This window comes from Balaenoptera acutorostrata, chromosome 12 (genome assembly GCF_949987535.1).
Source record: "Balaenoptera acutorostrata chromosome 12, mBalAcu1.1, whole genome shotgun sequence".
NCBI classification, from domain to species: domain Eukaryota; kingdom Metazoa; phylum Chordata; class Mammalia; order Artiodactyla; family Balaenopteridae; genus Balaenoptera; species Balaenoptera acutorostrata.
Genome location: NC_080075.1, coordinates 39,427,013 through 39,452,589, shown reverse-complemented (window position 1 = coordinate 39,452,589; position 25,577 = coordinate 39,427,013). Strand labels below are relative to the sequence as shown.

At 34.8% G+C, this 25,577-nt stretch overlaps 1 protein-coding gene across 8 annotated transcripts in view; it reads right to left on the bottom strand.

The window, feature by feature from the left end:
• Nucleotides 1-25,577, bottom strand: part of VPS54 (VPS54 subunit of GARP complex) — a 150,463-nt gene that overhangs the window by 54,680 nt on the left and 70,206 nt on the right. For 6 of the 8 annotated variants that reach the window (XR_009009908.1, XM_007189731.3, XM_028168407.2 and 3 more), the window contains 6 exons: nt 24,123-24,278; nt 22,638-22,879; nt 13,722-13,800; nt 11,297-11,331; nt 9,071-9,202; nt 5,544-5,929 (listed from right to left, as the gene is read on the bottom strand). Coding sequence is in view for 7 of the 8 variants with exons in the window: in XM_007189731.3 (XP_007189793.1) it covers nt 5,544-5,929; nt 9,071-9,202; nt 11,297-11,331; nt 13,722-13,800; nt 22,638-22,879; nt 24,123-24,258 (1,010 nt within the window). In the remaining variant the exon portion in view is untranslated. Of the gene's footprint in view, nt 1-5,543; nt 5,930-9,070; nt 9,203-11,296; nt 11,332-13,721; nt 13,801-22,637; nt 22,880-24,122; nt 24,279-25,577 lie in introns of those variants that run through there. The other 2 variants (XM_057558191.1, XM_007189734.3) reach the window with 2 other exon arrangements.

Sequence of the window (25,577 nt, the reverse complement as noted above, 5' to 3'; positions counted from 1 at the left end):
GTTACTAAATAACCAAGAGATCACTGAAGAAATCAAACAGGAAATAAAAAAATACCTAGAGACAAATGACAATGAAAACACGACGACCCAAAACCTATGGGATGCAGCAAAAGCGGTTCTAAGAGGGAAGTTTATAGCCATACAAGCCTACCTAAAGAAACAAGAAAAATCTCAAGTAAACAATCTAACTTTACACCTAAAGAAACTAGAGAAAGAAGAACAAACAAAACCCAAAGTTAGCAGAAGGAAAGAAATCATAAAGATCAGAGCAGAAATAAATGAAATAGAAACAAAGAAAACAATAGCAAAGATCAATAAAACTAAAAGTTGGTTCTTTGAGAAGATAAACAAAATTGATAAGCCATTAGCCAGACTCATCAAGAAAAAGAGGGAGAGGACTCAAATCAATAAAATCAGAAATGAAAAAGGAGAAGTTACAACAGACACCGCAGAAATACAAAACATCCTAAGAGACTACTACAAGCAACTTTATGCCAATAAAATGGACAACCTGGAAGAAATGGACAAATTCTTAGAAAGGTATAACCTTCCAAGACTGAATCAGGAAGAAACAGAAAATATCAACAGACCAATCACAAGTAATGAAATTGAAACTGTGATTAAAAATCTTCCAACAAACAAAAGTCCAGGACCAGATGGCTTCACAGGTGAATTCTATCAAACATTTAGAGAAGAGCTAACACCCATCCTTCTCAAACTCTTCCAAAAAATTGCAGAGGAAGGAACTCTCCCAAACTCATTCTATGAGGCCACCATCACCCTGATACCAAAACCAGACAAAGACACTACAAAAAAAGAAAATTACAGACCAATATCACTGATGAATATAGATGCAAAAATCCTCAACAAAATACTAGCAAACAGAATCCAACAACACATTAAAAGGATCATACACCACGATCAAGTGGGATTTATCCCAGGGATGCAAGGATTCTTCAATATACGCAAATCAATCAATGTGATACACCATATTGACAAATTGAAGAATAAAAACCATATGATCATCTCAATAGATGCAGAAAAAGCTTTTGACAAAATTCAACACCCATTTATGATAAAAACTCTCCAGAAAGTGGGCATAGAGGGAACCTACCTCAACATAATAAAGGCCATATATGACAAACCCACAGCAAACATCATTCTCAATGGTGAAAAACTGAAAGCATTTCCTCTAAGATCAGGAACGAGACAAGGATGTCCACTCTCACCACTATTATTCAACATAGTTCTGGAAGTCCTAGCCACGGCAATCAGAGAAGAAAAAGAAATAAAAGGAATACAAATTGGAAAAGAAGAAGTAAAACTGTCACTGTTTGCGGATGACATGATACTATACATAGAGAATCCTAAAACTGCCACCAGAAAACTGCTAGAGCTAATTAATGAATATGGTAAAGTTGCAGGTTACAAAATTAATGCACAGAAATCTCTTGCATTCCTATACACTAATGATGAAAAATCTGAAAGAGAAATTATGGAAACACTCCCATTTACCATTGCAACAAAAAGAATAAAATACCTAGGAATAAACCTACCTAGGGAGACAAAAGACCTGTATGCAGAAAACTATAAGACACTGATGAAAGAAATTAAAGATGATACCAACAGATGGAGAGATATACCATGTTCTTGGATTGGAAGAATCAACATTTTGAAAATGAGTATACTACCCAAAGCAATCTACAGATTCAATGCAATCCCTATCAAATTACCAATGGCATTTTTTACGGAGCTAGAACAAATCATCTTAAAATTTGTATGGAGACACAAAAGACCCCGAATAGCCAAAGCAGTCTTGAGGCAAAAAAATGGAGCTGGAGGAATCAGACTCCCTGACTTCAGACTATACTACAAAGCTACAGTAATCAAGACAATATGGTACTGGCACAAAAACAGAAACATAGATCAATGGAACAAGATAGAAAGCCCAGAGATTAACCCACGCACCTATGGTCAACTAATCTATGACAAAGGAGGCAAAGATATACAATGGAGAAAAGACAGTCTCTTCAATAAGTGGTGCTGGGAAAACTGGACAGCCACATGTAAAAGAATGAAATTAGAATACTCCCTAACACCATACACAAAAATAAACTCAAAATGGATTAGAGACCTAAATATAAGACTGGACACTATAAAACTCTTAGAGGAAAACATAGGAAGAACACTCTTTGACATAAATCACAGCAAGATCTTTTTCGATCCACCTCCTAGAGTAATGGAAATAAAAACAAAAATAAACAAGTGGGACCTAATGAAACTTCAAAGCTTTTGCACAGCAAAGGAAACCATAAACAAGACGAAAAGACAACCCTCAGAATGGGAGAAAATATTTGCAAATGAATCAACGGACAAAGGATTAATCTCCAAAATATATAAACAGCTCATTCAGCTCAATATCAAAGAAACAAACACCCCAATCCAAAAATGGGCAGAAGACCTAAATAGACATTTCTCCAAAGAAGACATACAGACGGCCACGAAGCACATGAAAAGATGCTCAACATCACTAATTATTAGAGAAATGCAAATCAAAACTACAATGAGGTATCACCTCACTCCTGTTAGAATGGGCATCATCAGAAAATCTACAAACAACAAATGCTGGAGAGGGTGTGGAGAAAAGGGAACCCTCTTGCACTGTTGGTGGGAATGTAAATTGATACAGCCACTATGGAGAACAGTATGGAGGTTCCTTAAAAAACTAAAAATAGAATTACCATATGACCCAGCAATCCCACTACTGGGCATATACCCAGAGAAAACCGTAATTCAAAAAGACACGTGCACCCGAATGTTCATTGCAGCACTATTTACAATAGCCAGGTCATGGAAGCAACCTAAATGCCCATCAACAGACGAATGGATAAAGAAGTTGTGGTACATATATACGATGGAATATTATTCAGCCATAAAAAGGAACGAAATTGAGTCATTTGTTGAGACGTGGATGGATCTAGAGACTGTCATACAGAGTGAAGTAAGTCAGAAAGAGAAAAACAAATATCGTATGTTAATGCATGTATGTGGAACGTAGAAAAATGGTACAGATGAGCCAGTTTGCAGGGCAGAAGTTGAGACACAGATGTAGAGAATGGACATATGGACACCAAGGGGGGAAAACTGCGATGAGGTGGGGATGGTGATGTGCTGAATTGGGCGATTGGGATTGACATGTATACACTGATGTGTATAAAACTGATGCCTAATAAGAACCTGCAGTATAAAAAAAATAAACAAAACAACTAATACTAAACTTTCATTGGGTTATTTGTATGGAAATATGTTAATATAAATGTTTCAGACATTACATGAAATTTCTAAAAATCTTATATTTGTATTTGTATGGAAATATGTATGGAAATATGTTAATATAAATGTTTCAGACATTACATGAAATTTCTAAAAATCTTATATTTGTATTTGTATGGAAATATGTATGGAAATATGTTAATATAAATGTTTCAGACATTACAGGAAACGTCTAAAAATCTTATATGTTCTGGTATAATGTTATAAGTAATAATCCTAGTTATTACTTTAAAATGTATATCTCAGAAATAACTAATTTTCTTGTCAACTGCATTATTATGAACTTTCATCAAATCTTTAACCATGGTCATTTTTAAGTCTTTTGTCATTTACAGACAGTTCTGGGTGTACTCTGATGATTTTGCAAATATGTTCCTATAAAAGAGTTTCATCTTCAAGAAATTCATGGAAAAGACTCTGACAAGTACAGGTTTCTGGTAACTGACTGTACTGCTGAACTGAATGAATAAGCATTTTCAGAACTCTAATGAAAAACTGATGAACTCATAAAAGTGCTAACAAAAGATCAAGATGAAAAAAAAGAAATTAATTACATGGGACTGAGTGAACTGATGAGGATGAGTATAATTTTTGTGACTTTCTGTCTGAATTAAAAAAAAAAAAAATCCCACAAGGACTCAGAGGAAAAGAATATACAAATCAATTTTCACTGCAAAGTAAAGGAGCTGTTACAGTGGAGGATTACTGGACTGAATGTCAATATTATGACATAGTATAAGTGTGTTTCATGTTTGGTAATTGCAATCATTGTTGCTTTTGTTGTGGTCATCCATGTACAATGCTTGGTGTCAGTCTATCTATCTCTTGTAAAAATAAAATACAGTGTGTGTGTGTGTGGAAAAAATATATATATATATATATGCCATACACACATTCAAAAAAGAGAAATATTTAAAATTTCAGAGGTAAAGGGGAAACTAAAAATCATTTAGTCACCCTGGGTTCCCATGCTGAGAAATCCAAAGTAGGCTTCAAAGGACTACAAACCACCCAAAATTGATTGCAAAATTTTATGTACAGGTATATTTTTATGGAAAGAAGGTCCATCCACAGCTTTCAATACATTCTCAAAGAGGTTTGTGATCCAAACTTTTTCTGTACACATCCAAGTCTGGATAAGGTTCTTCCCGTAAGGTTAGGCTCCATAGCAATCTGTACATTCATCATCATACTGTACTGTACTGTATAATAACTACCCAGTAATTTGTCTCCCTCCTACCAGATAAATTGTAGAAACAGAGCAGAAAGCATCTCTGCTTCGTTCATGGCTATATTCCCAGTATTCTGCCTGGTGTCTGTCATGTAATCAATAACCATTTCTTGAATAAATGAATCAATCATTCATTTGCATAATTAAAATTGGGCCAACTTTTAAAAAGTGTTTTCTAAATAAATATTCCAATTACATACCCTTAGTCAATAAGAACTTATAATTCAATTAAAATAAACTTATATTGAAGATAACCTTTCCAGAATATATTAAGTTACAGAGCACGTCTTCCATAAAACTTCTTTGTAGTCACTCAGTAGTATAAGGTTTCCCAGCAGATAGGGACTTCAACAAGGACACTGAAAGCCTGCTTAACTGAATGAAATTTTGACGGCTTACAATTGGTGTAATCTGTAAATTAAACATATGACATGATCTCACATAAAATAACTAAAACCCTAATCTTAAAGGTATTTTCAAAATAAAACCTTAGAAGAAATTGGGTCTTTTCCATCATCGTGTGGAATTTTTTGCAATGTGATAGACTGCAAATGAGAAATGAATTTTAATAATTACCTAATTTAAAACTTATTCAGTGGCTTTTAAAATGAACTTAATTTCAGCTATACTGGTATTCCTTTTTCCACCTTTATCTATTATCTTGACACAAAACTACTTCAACATTTTCAAAATATAATTTTCAAAGCTATGACTGGCCCTTCGTTGATTTCATCTACTAGAAAATTTAATTTTACTTCTTTATCCAAATGTCTCTGTAAATATTGGTCCTTATGATTTTTGTTTGTTTTAGTAAGACTAAAATATCAGAATGATAACATTATTAAACAGATCAATCTGGAAGAAAAAAATACCCTTGTAACTCTAAACACATTCATTTATTTTCAGCTAACATTACACACTAAATTTATCCTTTAGAAATTTCTAACATTATTTCTAATGGCTTACTTAATGGACATACCGGAAGCTGTGAATGCCCTGAAGTTCCTGCTGTAGAACCTCTTGCGTTGTTGCTATTAAGTCCAATGCTCCGACAAATTCAGAAGTAGATAACAACACCTGTACTGTAGGCTGAGTCTGGTGTACAGTGGCCATTAATTTCAGTTTATTGTATACTTTAACACAATTATTTCTGGTAAGTGCCAGTCTTAAAATGTGTAGTGATCCTTCACACATTACTTTATCAATCTGTGCAATTTTATCTCGAAGCATTTTTACAGCCTGGGAAGTTTTCTTGAGGTAGTCCTGCAATTCGTGTTGAGAGGTCATTGCATGAAAAAATGCTTCTGAACGTAGAGAGATCTGGTGAGCAATGTTTACTTCCACAATATCCAGATAATGGCTCAGCTTAAGAGGAAAGGAAAAGAAAAAAAAAATCACAGCATATTATAAGTATACCTTAACTATCCAAATACTTTCTGAAAATGATACAATATTTCTACATGTATTTTAAATCCCATTGTATGAACTGTTTGATAATGTGATGCTTGATACTAGGCATACAAAATAGAAGGGAGATGAAAGGTAGAGCCCAAAGTTAATAAATGTAAGACAAAAGCATAGAAGGTGATTTACCTTCTTCCTCTGCTCCTGCCATTACTGTCCTCCAAACACCAACTACTTTCTAGAAAGTAAAAGTAGCCCATAGTCATCTCAGATTATAATCTAGTTTTAGAAGTTCCAAGATCTGAGAGAGAATGATTGATTTCCTTAACCTCCACACATCATTGCCATCACCAATATCATGTATCATTTATCTGACTGAAAGATGATTATAGTTACCATTTACTGACTTTCTATGCACCAGGCCCTGGTATTTTATATACACCATCTTTTAATTTTAACAATCTTGGAATACAGGTATTATTATTATTTTATTTTACAGATGAGGACAATGAGGCTCAGAAACATTAAATAACTTGAATAAAGTCATATGATTAGTAAGTAGAAAAACTGAAATTTGAACCCAGGTTTGTCTAACTCAAAAACTGAAGTTCTTTCTACTGTACCATGCTGCCTCAAAACGTTAGAGAATTCATGAAAGACAGATTGGTGATCCAGCCACAAATTACAGAGTACTAGAATTCACCTGGATCTTTTTTTTTAGGCTGTTAATTTCACATTTCAATAATTATTCTTTTATCAATTTGTAAAACTCAGTTTATTTCCAATGTGGTTTCCTCTTAAACAGTTGACTGAAACAATTAGTTCATATATATCTTATTTGTAATACTACCAAAATTAATTCCTGGAGTAACATGTATTAAGAATGCTTTCTAATTTCAAATATGGACTTCTAAAACTTGAGTTGTCTTTTCTTCCTTCATAACTGCATATGCCTTTTTTGGCTATATTATTTTTCCATTTCTCCCCCACTTTTTTACTTCTAGATTCTTCAACCTATAGCTCAAACTTTAAGAATTATCTCTGAACATCTCAGGAGAATTTGTAGTGTTAAAGGGTTAATGGGCTTTCAACATTTAGGACTCATAAAATTAGAGGATTATTTGGTCACCAAGCCTGTCTCATTAAAACCATGCAGGATCATGCATATCTTCAATACGGCTCCTTCAATAATCTATTATAATATATAATAGATTACAAACAAGACATTCTTCTGTAGTTTAAATCTGTTGCACTTATACTCTTTTGCTGTTGTTCTTTTTACCTTCAACAGCTGTTCATTTATTTACCTAAAAAGCAATATGGGGGTGAAGGTACTTAGGTACATCACAAGCTAAAGTAGACTCAATCTTCAGAAAATGGAGAAAAAGTAACTCCTGTAGGACAGCGGTATTCAGAATGCAGTTTATATGCTGCTGCCAGTTTGTGAACTGTTTAACAGGTCCATGATGAAATGAGGAACTCTGCTGGAAATTAAATCAACTACCTCACTAAGCCCATGGTATTGCTTTTTCATAGAAAGACTTTCTTAATGAAGGAAGCAGTGCAATGATTTACGTTCTAGAGCAAACTCGTTATCTCATCACAGACCAGCACTTTGGATAGCAGTACTACAATAGGACAAAAATTTCTCTAATCCTGGTTGTAGCATCCCCTCTTTAAAGCTAGTAAGATAAAACGGGTGCTGTCAATCATACAGTGAGTTTGAATCCTGTCTTCCATTCCTTTTCTAAGAACAGCGCAGAATGAGGAGACAAAATGTAAATGTAATAAAGCTGATTCTGCAACTTACCAAAAAAAAAAAAATTTCCATTACTTTAGTCACTTTAAACATTTAGCATGAGAAAATTGTTTCATTTGAATTTCAAAGATTTCGGCAATTTATCAATACTCCTTGATCTATTCTTTTCAAAGGCATAATATTTTCATAATTCATTTCCTATTAAAATTCTATAAAGGGAACAATTTTTAAAGTATTCCTAAAAGTATCTGTATAGATTGATGAAATTTTTATTGGCTTTTGTTGTTTTTCTCTTTTAAGGTATTATTCTACCAGGGGATATACTTGGAATGTGAAAAAGTAGTCTGGGAGTGAGCCTATGTCTATATATCCATTGTTTTCATAAGATTTGTGAATTTATTCTTACTCAAGGAAAACCTTTATAGATGAAAATGTTGCCAAAAAAAATAAAAGTGAATTCATTTTCATTTTCAACTGTGAGAAATGGAATACTCACAATTCTTTCCCGACATTTCGTCTCCTCTCCGCCCTAAGTAGCCCTTCTTCAGTTGCTGAGAAGGACTGGACCCAACTTATTGAATACTCTACCTGAGGCAAGCTTTCAGACTGCCAAGAGCTGTCACCAGACTAAAATGAAATGCTTTCATCTCAGTTTAGGAACCACAGTCAGTTTTAGAAAAGCTCTAAACTGAGTGCTAAGAAAGAACAGAGATCAAAGGTCTTTACTTCCTGTTCCAGTTTTAAAAGATTCTTGATCTGTGAGTTATGTTTAAAGTTTTACATTTTAAATGACTTTCAAGATATTGACTTCTGAAATATAGAACACTGTAAAATTTTGAAAAACTGCTGACTAATAACACGCAAAAGGCTACGCTTTGCAAAGCTAAAGGTACACTGCATTTTTTAACTATGATATTTTTGCTTCAAAATAATCATCATTACTATGTATAAACGAAGAAAAATAGTACCTCAGGAAAAGTTAATTTTCTGTGCTTTAAATCATAAAGAATATAAAATTAGCCAATATACTGTTTGGAATAAATGTAAAACAATTAATTGTGTTATCTAATACATCCTTTCAATTGAGATTGCTATCAACTGCTGTTTCAGATAAGAAGCACTCAAACAATAACCTTTTCCTTTTTCAACAGCACAACTTGTATTGCATTGAAACAAAGTGCTATTACTTTATCAGTTAAGATCTGAAGTGTTCTAATTATCAGTAACAATAAAGATGAAATTAAAGGAATTAGTGCCTACTAAATAACTAACTCTGAACTCACACCAACAGTACCACTTAATTAAAATAGTTTTCTACATGGGAAAAGTAAAAAAGAAACTACCTTTTCTTGTAGCAACTTTGAGGAAGCTGCATCACGATTTCCTTTTCCACCAGCAGTATTAAAATGAGACCATGGTAAAACTGAATTAAAAGTTAAGGAATCGTCCAAGGCAAAATCTGGTTTCATAAAAATCTATTAAAAAAATGCATTTCCCTCAATTAGATAAACATTTTCTTTACATCCATTATCCCTTCTAACATCATAAGACCATTAAACAATAATTAACTTGAATCTCAGGCATATACAGAAAAAGCAAGTGATAACAAGTTGAGTTATTTATACAAAAATCTGTAGAAGAAAAATATATAAATAATGTTTCATCCAGCTAAAAATGCTCATAAAAGATAGAAAAATGTTTTTTTTTTTGTTTTTTTTTTTTTGAAAAATGTTTTTTTGCCTTTACCAATAGAGATGGTCATTACATTACTACTTGGTCAAACTCACGAATGCAGTCCCACTGGGCACATATGAAAGGGAGATATCATACTTACCCTAAAATTTCTGTATTATTTCCCACTGATAGTGGTTTTTTAAAAATGTCAAATATCAATATCTCTATACTTATATTTCTATTTTCTCTTGCTGAAAATTCTTTCAAACTTTTTTAGATTAGACATACACTGAATTTTAAAACCAAAACAATTCAATTTTATGAAGAGACTGCTCCTTTCCCTTGTATACCACATCCATCTGGGCACCAAGTACTACCCTTAATATTTCCTTATTATCACTTGAATCTCCTCTCTACTCTATCTCCACAGTATTTCTACAGCTCCTCATTATCTCTGGATTATAGTAAATGGCTACTTACTGATGTCCTTCCCTAATCTATCCTCTATATATCTTTAAAATGCAATTATAACTGAATTAACTTCTCTTTTTAAATCTCTCAATGAATTCCCATGACTGACAGACCAAACTCTCTTAGAATGGCATTAAGAGTTTTATTTATCTCATACTTCACAAAATTTATTTAACCCCATCTCTAAACACAAGTATACCATGTATACTTATTTATCTCATACTTCATAAATATTTTTACTTAATATGTATACCTCCCCCAGACCATATGTTCCTATAAGACTGGATTTATAGATTATTAATCTTTCTATTCCAGCACATAGCATAAGGCCTGAAATGTGGTTTAATCAATTAATTTCTATGTTATATTTTATTATATTCACTCATTCATATGACCCATATCCAAAAATTAGTATGAATGTGATAGGGAAATCTAACTAGGGACATGAGTATATTTTCTAGTTCCTCTAGTATAACTGAAAGTATTGATTAACTCAATAAATGTTGACTATCTATGATTTTACTCTTATGCTAGGCACTAAGGTGGAAACAAAGCTAAATTATTCCAGAGGTCCTAATCTCAAGGATCTTTAGCCCAAGGGATGTGATAAAATATATACATAAATATTTTATAAGGGAAAGAGTGACAAATGCCTTAAAAGGGAAGGCAGGGGTCTAGATAAAATGCTATGGCAGTTTGGCAAAGGGGCCAATGATCTTCATTTGGAGGAAATGTATTCATGTAAAGTTGTCATTTAAACAAAAAACTGTAAAGGATTAGATATGGGGACATAAGAGAAAAGTCTTCCAGGCTAAAGGAACACTGCAAGTAAAGCACGGAGTCAGCGAAAAAGTCTGGCTGAAGTAAAGAACGTGTAAAGATTAGTAGGCAAAAGTTAAGAGTGTGCCTATGATGGAAGTGAATAATTAAGGGCCTTAAATGACACAGTTTGAATTTTATTTTGTAGGAATCAAAGAACTTTAAAAATGACTGCCCTTTCCTTTTTGTTTCTGTCTTTCATCCTTCTGTCTCTTCTCACCCTAAAGAGCAATCATCACAGACCTCTTTGAGAATATGATGAATGCAATGGACTCCTTCCCCAGAAAAAAAAGAAAAACAAAAAAACACTCATCTATTACACATCTCTACAAAATTTTTCATACAAAGAAAATATCCCTAATAATTTGGAGGGGTAATAAGATCAATAAAATTATATTTTAAAGTGAAAAGATTTAAACATATTTGTAGGTTTTGGTGATAAAGAAGAGACTGATCATGCAAAAGAGAGAGAAGAAAAGTGAGAAAGTCCCAGAAGACGCAAAGCGGTCAAAGCATCAGAAAACAGCCCAGTGAAAGCTTCTTACAAGGCAAAATTAAAGATCAAATATTAAAAAGCTGTATTCTCATTTTTCAGGTTTTGTTACCTTAGGTACTTGCTCCAGATCTGTCCTGGATTTATCTATTTTAAAAATGGAAAAGGGAAAATATGATTTTTTAAAACTTGTTTTCATTTTATTTCCATAAAATATATTTTGACAGATTCAATACTATACTAGGTCACAATTAAATAACCATTTAAGTTTCTTTCTTCAACAAATATCAAACACCTTCTGTATACCTAGGAGTAGGCAAAGCAGTGAATAAAACGTATGTTTCAAATAATTTTAATCAATTGTATAGTAGCAATAAAACAACTAAATGTATTCAAGTCTTTTTTAAATGGACACAGAAAGCTTGGTGCTATCTTATAGAAATGCTATTTTTATTGTTCAAAAGATCTACCATCCCATCCAGTATTTCCTATGATCAAAAAATTTTTTAATGCCATATTATTTTTCTTCTTAGACATCTTAGTTTGTATCCTCTACAAACTTCTTGCAAATGAACCTCCTTTATCTTTGTCTCACCAATCAGATTTCAAACAAGGTACCCTCCTTTCCAAAACTAAGCTTTCTGTACTCGGACTCCATCCTCCCCTGCCTCTTCTCTGAGATCGCATCAATTACTCTGCCTCTCCATATCTTTAACATTTTAATAGCTCTTTCCTCTCTGCATACAAACACGCTCAGTTCTCTTCCATTAAAGAAGAAGAAGAAGAAAGATAAACCCCAGGGCCTAGAGTAGGCTGAGGCAAGGGAGAACCTCAGGTGCAGAATTTAAGGAAGCACTCACTCTCAGGATTATGCAAATATCTCTCTTGCCTCATCTAATCCTGGCCATGCAAAAACATTCTAGCACAACTGCTAATAGAAACAAACTAGAGGGATTCTGTTCCCTCTAGTCAATACCTTACATTTCAAATCTTCAAGTCACATCCATATTGGCAGTCTCCACTTCTTACTCTTGTACTCACTCCTTAATACATAGTATTGAAGTTTCTGTAACTACTACTCCAGTCTAAATGTTCTCCCTAAGATCTCCCAAATTGCCAAATCCACAGAGATTTCTCAGAGTGCAAACCTGATCTATCCCTGAAGTATTCTGACACTGCAGACTAATTATTCGCACTTCTTTGAAATTCTAACTACCTTCCATCTCTAAGGTGGAACTCTCTCTTGGTTGACTCTCCTATCTCTCTGACTACTTCTCTTTAGTCTCCTTCACAGGTACATTTTCTACTCCCTCTTAAATGTGACAGCCTCCTAGTGTTCCATCATCAGTTCTTTTCTCCTTACTACTCACATCCTCCCAGGTGATCCCACCTGTGTCCTTGGATTCAACTACCATGCTGTTGTCTAGCACACTGTCTATGATAATGTCTATCATACTTGTATCTCCAGCCTAGATCTCTTTCCTGAGCTCTGGGTTGCATACCAGACTTCTCCTTCTATGCAAAACTTCAATTAAACCAGCCTCTATCTCCTCCAAACTTCCTTCTCCAATACTACCTCTCTCACCTAGCCAGCTGCCCAAGCAAGAAATGTGGGAATCATCCTTGAATCATCTTGCTCCATTACTAACAAATGACTGACCACCAAAACCTGTGCCTCCATTTCTGAGGCATCTCTTAAAGACCTAATTTCCTCTCCATCCTCATTATAACTGCTATTAGGAACACATGATTTCTCGCTTGTATTACTGCAATAGGCTTCTACTGTATTCTTGCCTCCAGTTTTACCATCATCTATAAACTTGCTACCCACAACTGCTTTCACAGTGAAATATATAATCATAACTCTGATCATGTCTGGTTTAAAATATTTTGTAACTCTATACTGCTTTTAGAAAAGGAAAATGTCTTAGCATGATATACAAGGCTCTTCATGATCTGACTCCTACCTACTTCTGCAGCCTCATTTCTTGCTCCCAGTGGAGCCAGCATACTAAACTCTTGCAGGTCCCAGAACATGCTAATTTCTCTCTTGACTCTACAGCTTTGCATAAACTGTCCCCTTTCCTGGAATGTCTTTTTGCACATAAATATTTCTTGATAGTTAGTTTAAAACACAGACAATCCTCATCAACTCTAGTTTTTATAAAGCTAAGTTAGGAACTCTTTACAATATTACCATGCTGAACTTACTGCCTGATACACAGTGTTGGTTTGTTTAACCTTGCTCAGGAAACCATCAGCTTCTTGAGGACAGGGACTATTTCTTATTCATTTATTTTTAGGCAACAAGCAAAGTACAAAGCATCTGAATATTAAATAAGTATTTGTTGAATTGAAGGATAACACTACCATCAGATCCATGATTTTTCTCTTTAAAGCTTTTAGAAAAGATTATGATTGCAGGCTATAGACATCTCACTAGAAATAAAAATTAGATATGATAGTCAACAAGGTCCCCAAATTAAGATTTTGTTCATTAATATTTATGCTATGCTACAAATAGCACATATTCATACCATGAGTATGTAAGAGAGTCCTGTCAAAGGTATCTTTAGGAGGACAAATTTTCTTGCATCTCTCATGAATCTTCTCTCTCTAACAAAAAGACAAATAAATAATGTGATCAATGCTGTGTGGCAATATGAGTATTCAAAGCATTAAAATATTTAACAAAACAGAATATCAGAGTATACCAAATAAGTTCTAAATTTTTCTAATATGAAATCACTAGCCTCTTGAACTTAAATACAAGTAACAAGTATGCTTAATAAACCAAATACCACTGAGACGTGTGAATGTCTATGTACTTATACTCATCCCATTTTATACAATTATAGTAAAATCTCCATAAACTTAGAATGAAGTGGGAAAACAAATAAAAAATCCTTATTTTTATAACAGAAATCAATTAAGAAAATAACTTTTTTAAAAAAGCAAGAAAATTTTAAACCTATATACCCAAGATCGAAAGACAGATTAGTAGTTAATACTTCCTCTGAGTCCAAAAAGAAAAAAGGAAAGACAGAAAGAAACCCCACTCTGAGTTCAGATTAGATGACCACTAACAACACTGTTATCTTTTCAGATACCATACACAGGACATATGGGAAAGTGCAGTGTGGTAAGGAAAAAACCCTGGGCTAATAGTATTAGCCCTGAAGAATTCTGATAGCAGTTCTATCAGAAACTACAGGACTGTCTTCCAAAGTGGCTGTACTATTCTGCATTCCTATGCACAATGAATACGAGTTCCTATTAGCCACATCCTTGCCAGCATTTGGTCTTGACAGCATTTTGGATTTTCACCATTCTAAAGGATGTGTAGTGGTACCTCGTTTTAATTTGCAATTCCCTATAGACATATGATGTCGGGCAATTTTTCATATGCTTACTAGCCATCTGTATCGTTTCTTTGGTGAAATGCCTGTTCAGATCCCTTGTCCATTTTTTGTGGTGAAATATACACAACATAAAATTTACCATTAGTGGAGGTGGCCAAGATAGTGGAGTAGGAAGACCTTGAACTCACCTCCTCCCACAGACACACCAAAATTATAACTATTTACAGAGCAACTATCAATGAGAACCTGAAGAATAGCAGAAAAGATTTTTCACAACTAAAGACATAGAGAAGAAACTACAGCAAGACAGGTAGGAGGGGTAGAGGTATGACCCACTCGCCTGGGTCAGGGACCCACAAATGGGAGAAATATCACAATTATAGAGGTCCTCCCCAAGGAGCAAGGGGTCTGAGCCCCACATCAGGCTCCCCAGTCCAGGGTCCTGTGCTGGGAAGATGAGCCTCCAGCATGTGTGACTTTGCAAACTAGTGGATCTTATGTTCAGGAGAGCTGGAGAGCTATAGGAAACAGAGTCTCTGCTCTTAAAGGGTGCATGCAAAATCTCACATGCTCTGAGTCCAAGCCAGAGGCAGTTGTTTGAAAGGAGCTTGGGGCAGACCCACTGGACAATGTTGGAGAGCCTCTGAAAGAGGCAGGAGGCAACTGGGACCTCTCCAGGGAATAGAGATGATGGGAGCAGCCATTTTGGGAGCTTGTTGCACTGCAATAACACCAGTGCTGGTGAGCACCATTTTGGAATCCTCCCTCTAGTCTATTAGCACTGGGAACCCAGCCCTGCCCACCAGCAGGCCAGCAACAGCCCTGAACCCATCCGAGGCTGAACAGATAGCCACATGGGGACCCAGCCCCACCCTCCAGAAGGCCCATGGCCACTGCATGAGGCACAGCCTCAAAGCCAATCAGGCCGGAGGCCAGCCATGCTTACCAGTGTGCCCACAGTAGTTGGCCTCCCCACAAAGAAGGGCACATGCAGCCCCACATAGGGGTTACCCCTATAGGATATAGCTCTGGTAACTATAGGGGAGCATGTTGCTGTGCCCCACAGGACATATCCTACTTAAGACCACTTCTCCACGATCAGGAAATGTAACTGACCTAACACACAGAAATAAACACAGAGAATTGGGCAAAATGAGGAGACGGAGGTATATGTTCCAAACAAAGGAACAAGACATAACCTCAAAAAAAGAACTAAACCAAGTGGAGATAAGCAATCACCTCCACTAAAAAGTCAAGGTAATAATAAAGATACTCACCAAACTCAGGAGGAGAATGAATGAAAACTGTGAAAATTTCAACAAAGAGTTAGAAAATATAAAGAACCAAACAGAGCTGAAGAATACAATAACTGAAACTAGAAGGAATCAACAGTAGATTAGATGATACAGATCTCTTCAGCAGTCTCGAAGAGGAAGTAGTGGGAATCACAGAAGCTGAACAGAAAAAAGAAAAAAGAATAAAAAAAAGTAGTTTGAGACCTCTGGGACAACATTAAGCATACTAACATTCACATTATAGGGGTCCCAGAAGGAGAAGAGAGAGAAAAAAATGGCAGACAGCTTGTTTGAAAAAATAATAGCTGGAAACTTCCCTAACCTGGGGAAAGAAACATATATCCAGGTCCAGGAAGCACAGAGAGTCCCAAGCAAGATGACCCAAAGAGGTCCACATCAAGACACATTAAAATGAAAATGGCAAAAAAAAAAAAGATTATAAATACAGAATCTTAAAAGCAGCAAGAGAAAAGCAACTAAGTATGTATGAGGGAACTCCCATAAGACTATCAGCTGACTTTTCAGCAGAAATTTTACATGCCGGAAGGGATTGGCAGGATACACTCAAAATAATGAAAGGAAATAACCTACAGCCAAGAATACTCAACCCAGCAAGGTTATCACAAACCTGAAGGAGAGATAAAGAGTTTAACAGACAAGCAAAAGCTAAAAGCTAAGAGTCCTGCACCACTAAACTGGCTTTACAAGAAATGTTAAAGGGACTTCTCTAAGTTGAAAAGAAAAGGCCACAACTAGAAATATGAAAAGTATATCCTATGATAAACCATAATGGAAAAGAATATTTTTAAAAGAATGTATATATACACACACACACACACACATATGTATAACTGAATTGCCTTGCTGAACAGCAGAAATTGACATAATATTGTAAATCAACTATACTTCAATTAAAAATTTAAATTAAAAAAAGAAAAGTATTAAAAAACTCAATGGTAAAGGCAAATATATAGTAAAGGTAGTAGATCAACCACTTATAAAGCTAGTAGGAAGCTTGAAAGACAATAGTAGTAAAATCATCTATATCCACAATAAGTAGTTAAGAGTTACACAAAACAATAATATGTAAAATATGACGTCAAAAGCATTAAACGTGGGGGTGGGGTGTAAAAATGTAGGGTGGTTAGAATACGTTCAAACTTAAGAGAGGATCAACTTAAAATAATCAGTGTGTGTGTGTGTGTGTGTGTGTGTGTGTGTGTGTGATATTTAAAACTCATAACCAAAAACTACAAATACATACACACTAACTAATCAAAGATAACCAAAAACCTGCAATACATACACATACAAAAAAGAGAAAGGAATCCAAACATAACACTAGGGACTTCCCTGGTGGTCCAGTGGTTGGGACTTCACCTTCCAAAGAAGTGGGGGGGATGCAGGTTCAATCCCTGGTCGAGGGGCTGGGATCCCACATGCCTGTAGGGCCAAGGCACAGAATGGAGGCGGTGTTGTGGCAAATTCAATAGAGACTTTAAAAAAAAATGGTCCACGTCAAAAAAAAAAAAAACTAAAAAAACCCAAACATAACACTAAAGATAGTCATCAAATCAAAAGGGAAGAGAGCAAAAGAAGAGGAGGAAAAAAAAAACTACAAAAACAACCAGAAAACGATTAACAAAATGGCAATAAGTACATACCTATCAATAATTACTTTAAAAGTAAATGGACTAAATCCTCCAATCCAAAGACACAGAGTGGCTGAATGGATATAAAAACAAAACCCATATATATGTTGCCTACAAGAGACTCACTTCAGACCTAGCCACACGCAGACTGAAAGTGAGGGATGGAAAAAGGTTTTCCATGCAAATGGAAACCAAAAAAAAAAAAGAAAAAAAAGCTGGGTAGCAATGCTTATATCAGACAAAGTGACTTTAACACAAAGACTGTAACAACAGACAAAGAAGGACATTACATAATGATCAAGGGATCAGTCCAAGAAGAAGATATAACAGTTGTAAATACATATGCACCCAACATAGGAGCACCTAAATACATAAAGCAAATATTAATGAGAAAAACTGAAAGTTATACAATAAAAGCAGGGGACTTTAACACCCCACTTACATGGTTGGATAGGTCATTCAGATAGACAATCAATGGTCTTAAATGTCACATTAGACCAGATGGAACTAACAGATATGTAAAGAACATTTCATCCAAAAGCAGCAAAATACACATTCTTTTAAATGCACATGGAACACTCTCCAGGACAGATCATATGCTAGGCCACAAAATAAGTCTCAAAAGGGACTTCCCTGGTGGCGCAGTGGTTAAGAATCTGCCTGCCAATGCAGGGGACACGGCTTCAAGCCCTGGCTCAGGAAGATTCCCACATGCCGTGGAGCAACTAAGCCCATGTGCCACAACTACTGAGCCTGTGCTCTAGAGCCCACGAGCCACAAGTACTGAGCTCACGTGCCACAACTACTGAAGCCTGCGTGCCTAGAACCCGTGCTCAGCAGCAGGAGAAGCCACTGCACCACAACAAAGAGTAGCCTCCACTCATCACAACTAGACAAAGCCCACACGCAGCAACAAAGACCCAATGCAGCCAAAAATAATTAAATAGATAAATTTATTTTTAAAAAGTCTCAATAAATTTAAGAAGATTGAAATCATATCAAGCATCTTTTCCAACCACAAGGCTATGTGACTAGAAATCAACTCCAAGAAGAAAAAATTCAAAAACACAAACATGTGGAGTCCAAACTACATGCTACTAAACAACCAATGGGTCACTGAAGAAATGAAAGAGGAAATTTAAGAAATACCTAGAAACAAATAAAAACATAAACATAACAATCCAAGATCTATGAGATGCAGTAAAAGCAATTCTAAGAGGGAAGTTTATAGCAATACAAGCCTACCTCAGTAAACAGAAAAATCACAAATAAATAAACTTCTACCTAAAGTAACTAGAAAAAGAAGAAAAAGCAAAACCCAAACTTAGTAGAAGGCAAGAAATAATAAAGATCAGAGCGGAAATAAATAAAACAGAGACTTAAAAAACAATTGAAAAGATCAATGAAACTAAGAGCTGGTTATTTCAAAAGATAAATAAAATTGATAAACCTGTAGCCAGACTCATCAAGAAAAAGAGGACCCAAATAAATAAAATCGGAAATGAAAGAGAAGTTACAACTGACACCGCAGATACAAAGGATAAAAGATTACTACGGGGCTTCCCTGGTGGTGCAGTGGTTGAGAGTCTGCCTGCCAATGCAGGGGACACAGGTTCGAGCCCTGGTCTGGGAAGATCCCACATGCCGCGGAGCAACTAGGCCCGTGAGCCACAACTACTGAGCCTGCGCGTCTGGAGCCTGTGCTCCGCAACAAGAGAGGCCACGATAGTGAGAGGCCCGTGCACCGTGATGAAGAGTGGCCCCCACTTGCCGCAACTAGAGAAAGCCCTAGCACAGAAACGAAGACCCAACATAACAATCAATCAATAAATAAATAAATCTTTAAAAAAAAAAAAAAAAGATTACTACGAACAATTATACACCAATAAAATGGACAACCCAGAAGAAATGGATAAATTCCTAGAAACATACACTCTCTCAAAACTGAAACAGGAGGAAACAGAAAATATGAAAAGACTGATTACCAGTAATGAAATCAAATAATTAAAAAAAAAAAAAAACTCCCAACATACAGAAGTCCAGGACCAGATGGCTTCACAGGTGAATTCTGTCAAACATCTAAAGAAGAGTTAACACCTATCCTTCTCAAACTACTCCAAAAGGGATGCTACCAAACTCATTCTACAAAGCCAGCATTACCTTGATATCAAAATCAAAGACACAACAAAAAAGAAAATTACAGGCCAGTACTCCTGATGAACATAGATGCATGAATCCTCAACAAAATATTAACAAACCGAATTCAATAATACATTAAAAGGATCATAAAATATGATCAAGTGGGATTTAACCCAAGGGTGCAAGGATGGATCAATATCCGCAAATCAATCAATATGATAGACCACATTAACAAACTGAAGAATAAAAATCATATGATCATCTCAATAGATGCAGAAAAAGCTTTGAAAAAATTCAACATACATTTATGAGAAAAACTACCAACAAAGCTGATATAATGGGAAAATACCTCAACATAATAAAGCCATATATGACAAATCTACAGCCAACATCATACTCAACAGTGAAAAGCTGAAAGCATTTCCTTAAGATCAGGAACAAGACAAGGATGTCCATTCTTGCCACTTTTATGCCACATAATATTGGAAGTCCTAGCCACAGCAATCAGACAAGAAATAGAAATAAAAGAAATCCAAACTGGAAAAGAAAAAGTAAAACTGTCACTATTGGCAGAATACATGATACTATATATAGAAAATCCTAAAGAAGCTACCAAGAAACTATCAGAACTAGTAAATGACTTCAGTAAAATTACAGGATACAAAATTAATAAACAGAAGTCTATTGTGTTTCTGTACACTAACAATGAACCATCAGAAAGAGAAATGAAGAAAACAATCCCATTTACAACTGCATCAAAAAGAATAAAATACCTAGGAATCAATCTAACCAAGGAGGTAAAAGCCTTGTACTTGGGAAACTATAAGGCACTGATGAAAGAAACTGAAGATGACACAAACAAATGGAAAGATATACTGTACTCATGGATTGGGAGAATTAATAGTTAAAGTGACCATACTACCCAAGGTGATCTACAGATTCAGTGCCATCCCTATCAAAATACCAATGGCATTTTTCACAGAACTAGAGCAAATAATTCTAAAATTTGTATGGAAACACAGAAGACCCCAAATAGCCAAAACAATCTTGAGAAAGAAAAACAAAGCTGGAAGTATCATGCTCCCTGATTTCAAACTATACTATAAAACTATAGTAATCAAAACAGAAATGGTACCGGCACAAAAACAGACACATAGATGAATGAAACAGAATAGAGAGCCCAGAAATAAACCCATGCTTACATGGTCAAATAATCTATGACAACGGAGGCAAAAATATACAACAGGGAAAGGGGCCCCTTCAATAAGTGGTGCTGGGAAAAATGGACAACTACATGCAAAAGAATCTAACTGGACTATTTTCTCATACCATATACAAAAATAAACTCAAAATGGATTGGAGACTTAAATGTAAGACCTGAGGCCATAAAACTCCTAGAAGAAATATAGGTAGTAACCTCTTTGACATCGATCTTAGCAAATTTTTTTTTTTTGATCTGTCTCCTCAGGCAAGGGAAACAAAAGCAAAAATAAACAAATGGGATTACATCAAACTAGAAAGCTTTTGCACAGCAAAGAAACTATCAATAAAACCAAAAGTCAGCCTACTAAAACAGGAGAAGATATTTGCAGATAATATAACCAATAAAGGGTTAATATCCAAAATACACAAAGAACTCATACAACTCAACATCAAAAAAACAAACAACTCAATTCAAAAATGGGCAGAGGACTTGAATAGACATTTTTCCAAAGAAGACATACAGATGGTCAACAGACACATGGAAAGATGATCACTAATTATCAGGCAAATGCAAATTAAAATCACAGTTGAGATACCACCTCACACCTGTCAGAATGGCTGCTACTAAAAAGACAACAAATAGCAAATTAAAAGTCTTGGTCAGGATGTGGAGAAAAGGGAACCCTGGTGAACTGTTGCTGAGATAAATTGGTACAGCCACTATGGAAAGCAGTATGGAGGTTCGTCAAAAAAGTAAAAATAGAACTGCCATAGAATCCAGCAATTCCACTTCTAGGTGTTTACCTGAAGAAAAACACTAATTCTAAAAGATATATGCACACCAATATTCACTGCAGCATTATTTACAACAGCCAAGATAAGGAAGCAACCTAAGTGTCCATCAATAGATGAATGGCTAAATAAGATGTGGTATATATACACAATGGAATATGACTCAGCCATAAAAAAGAAATGAAATCTTGCTATCTGCAACATGGATGGATCTAGAAGATATTATGCTAAGTGAAATAAGTCAAAGACAAATACTGTATGCTCCAACTTACATGTGGAATCTATAAAACAAAACAAACAAACAAAGCAAAAGGAAAACAGACTCATAGATACAGAGAATAAACAAATGGTTGTCAGAGAGAAGGGGAGTTGGGGGGTTGACAAAATAGGTGAAGGGGATTAAGAGGCATAAGCCTCCAGTTATAATATAAATAAGTCATGGGGATATAATATACAGCATAAGGAATATTGTCAATAATATTGTAATAATTTTGTATGGGGACAGACAGTTACTTGACTTACTGTGGTGATCATTTCATAACATATGCAAATGTCAAATCATTATATAGTACACCTGAAACTAACATACTATTGTACATTAACTACTTAACTTTTTTTGTAATTACAAAATAAAAAATGAAACATTAGTAACGTTGACCATCTTTTCACGTGCTTATTGGTCATTTGTATATCTTCTTCAGAGAAATGTCTATGCAAGTCCTGTGCCCAATTTTTAATTGGGTTGTTTGTTTCTTATTGGTGAGTTTCACATTGATTCTTAGAACTATTAGGAATGTATAATTCTGAAAAATCACTACTGTAAGAGAAATATATTTACATATATCTAAGCGAAGAATTAAATACAACCCAGGACAACAGAATGTATATGAAAAGAAAAGAATACCATAGGCTCATCAAAGATTATTGGTCAGAAATCTATAATAAATCAAACTAGAAGTATTTCTTTTACTTTTGACCTGACTATAACTAATTTCAAGATCAGATATTACCTGAGAGATTTCCTGTTGATATACTGTAAAATGTTCCTTGCTGATCTGTGGGAGGTAGAATGAAGGTATGACTTCAGTGTCCACAAAGTCCAATCCCCATGTTTTTGTGAAGAAGTCAGATTCTCTTTTTGCTAATCTAGGATCATTTAATGCTGCTGGGAGATTTACTTTGGAATGATATATAGTCCATCTATGTTGATCTGTAACTAGAGATGGGGCAACACATAAACTATTTGAATCACCTGCAAAAAGTAAACAAGAGAACTCTGTAAAGTAAGTTTTATGTTTGAAAGCACATTCTAGAAAAATAAAAATGCTTAGATTATACAAAGCAACTAAACTCTCCCTTCTATAGCAAATGCCTTAACCTTCAGCTTTCAGCATCAACTGCCAAGGGGAGGAAAAACATGTACAAGATAAAGGATATGCAGAATTTGAGGGCTGTAGTTGAAGGGTGGGGGGAAAAAATCTTTCATTAATTTCTTTCCTTAATGTACAATTTATCTTTTTTCAACATCAAAACTCTTCTACCTTCTATTGTATGTCTTCTATCCTTTAATACTCCAGGTTTTTTCCACAGGTAGGCCTTTTTTCTATTGTTTTATGGCAGACACACCTGGTTCCAATATCCTTTTTTTCAACTTATAATTAGATAACCAAAATGCTGCTGTGACATTAACCATAGAAGAGAGAAAAATATACAGTCGGTTCTCGTTATTCACAGTTTTGTTCTATAAAGTCACTGGAACATTTAATAAGCAAATACTGAACCTTTGCTCCTATGGGAAATACAGGGTTATGTTCCTGCAAATCTCTGGAACTTTCATCATCCAATCAATATATAATCTTGTTTTGTGTGTGTTTCTGTTTAAAGATATCTTATTTAACATATATTGTTCATTCATTAACATTGAACTCATGGCTAACACCACTATAACTCACACCTGAATGAAGTTTATGCAACATATGTATTTTCCTCATAAGACACAATAGCCTTCCTGTGCTTAAAGCACTTCATTACAACATTTGGAAACCATTTTGAACAGCAAAATCATCAACAAAAATACAAAAAAAATGTGGCACTAAATAGACCACAAAAGGGACATGTGTTTACAGCATGAAAGCTAACATATGTGCCACAAGTATTGATTTAGGGGTTACAACTAAATTTTAGGAATTAAGCAAATTTGCAAATATAGAATCGGCAAATAATGAGGACTGACTGTACTATGTTTAACTGAAGAGCTTTCAATCTGTACCCTCATTTTCAAAACTTTTCTTTCAGTTTATATAAGTGACTTCATTTATGGAAATGTATGAAAAGAACTATATTCCAATTTCTTAATCAACTTATTTCCAAATTATGTCTTTAGTTTTCACATCGTAAAATTCACTCTTTTGAGTTAAGTATATGATATCTGACTTAATTTAAAGATAAAACAAATCCTCAATAAAATTCCTCAAAAAAAAAAAAAAAGGCATTACCTGTGGGCTCCTTGGGACACACATCTGGCAGTGACTGCACAGGTCGAATGTGTTTTGCCGGGTCTACCTCTTTTTTAAAGAAAACATCACTGCTGCTTCCTTGAGGCACTGGTGAAGAACTGTGGCTTGAAGCCATTGCATAAAATCACCACTCAACTGAAAATGAGCAACAAATAATCATCAAGACACTTAATACAAATCAAAATTCATCTGTAAGTACTATGCATGTCACAAATTTTCTTTCAAAAACAGACACATTATTTAAAATCCCTCAAGGTGTAAGTACATAATTTGAATACTCACTATTAATTGTGGGAGTCATTCACTATATTTAGTTTGCTAAGAAAGTTATTTGTCCTTGTTTAAAAAGTATTCTCCTCCAAGTGAAATATCCTTATTTAGTCTTTTATCCAAAGTGAAAATAGATACCAAAACTGTAACCAATATATACTAAAAATGAAAACATTCCATTCATTCAGCAAGTATATAATAATTACACATTATAGCAAAATGGGTTAAGTGCATGGGTTTTTGAAATCTGACTGTCTCGGCTCATACCCCAGCTTCACTTACCAGCAATATAACCTTGAGGAAATTTACTTAATCTTTGTGTGTTTTACTTCATGTGTAAAAATGGAGATGAAAAAAGATCCCATCTCATAAACATTTTGTAAGAATTAAAGGAATGAATGTATGTAAAGCATTTAAAACAATGCCTGCCTCAAAGTTAGTGTTCATAAATGAACACTAGTTATCATTATGTTTACAATTACTATGTGACTGTCACTATATTAAATGTTTATAAAAGAAGTATCATTCTTCAAGGTACTTGCAATTACATTAGGTAATCAAAAAAATCAAAACCCTAAACAAAACACAAGTTAACCTATGTCTACACTTTTTAACAAGTAAGAAAAGAATTTGTGGGGCCAAGACAACATAATAAAGGCTACAATGTCAGGTAGCACTTTACAAATGAAGCAGTACATAACCTGGATAATGAAGAACATGTATTATTTTACTATCGGAGGGTAGAAACTCATATTGCTGATCATATCAACCAAACAGCAGACATTCAATAAATACTTTTTAATGAAGGAATAAATAAATGAACATAAACAGAAGCTTATAGCTGAAAAGGAACTTAGAGATCACCTAGTCTTAAGTTCCCTGATACTAGAGATAAGTATAACAAGGCCCAAAAGGATTAGGTGGTTTACAAAGATACATGTGGTTTAACAAGTTTTTAAAAAAGCCAATTTAGGAAACCTGGTGAATGGAAAAGTAAGAGTAAGAAATAAAAGGAGAGATATAAGGCTAGGACCGGTGACAAAAAAGTCATCCCCTCTAACTCCTCTATAGTTTGATGGAAAGCTAAAAATTACATTTCCCAGACTTCTTGTATACCTGTCTCAGTCCTTCTAACACAAAGGAAACACATCCAATTACACCATT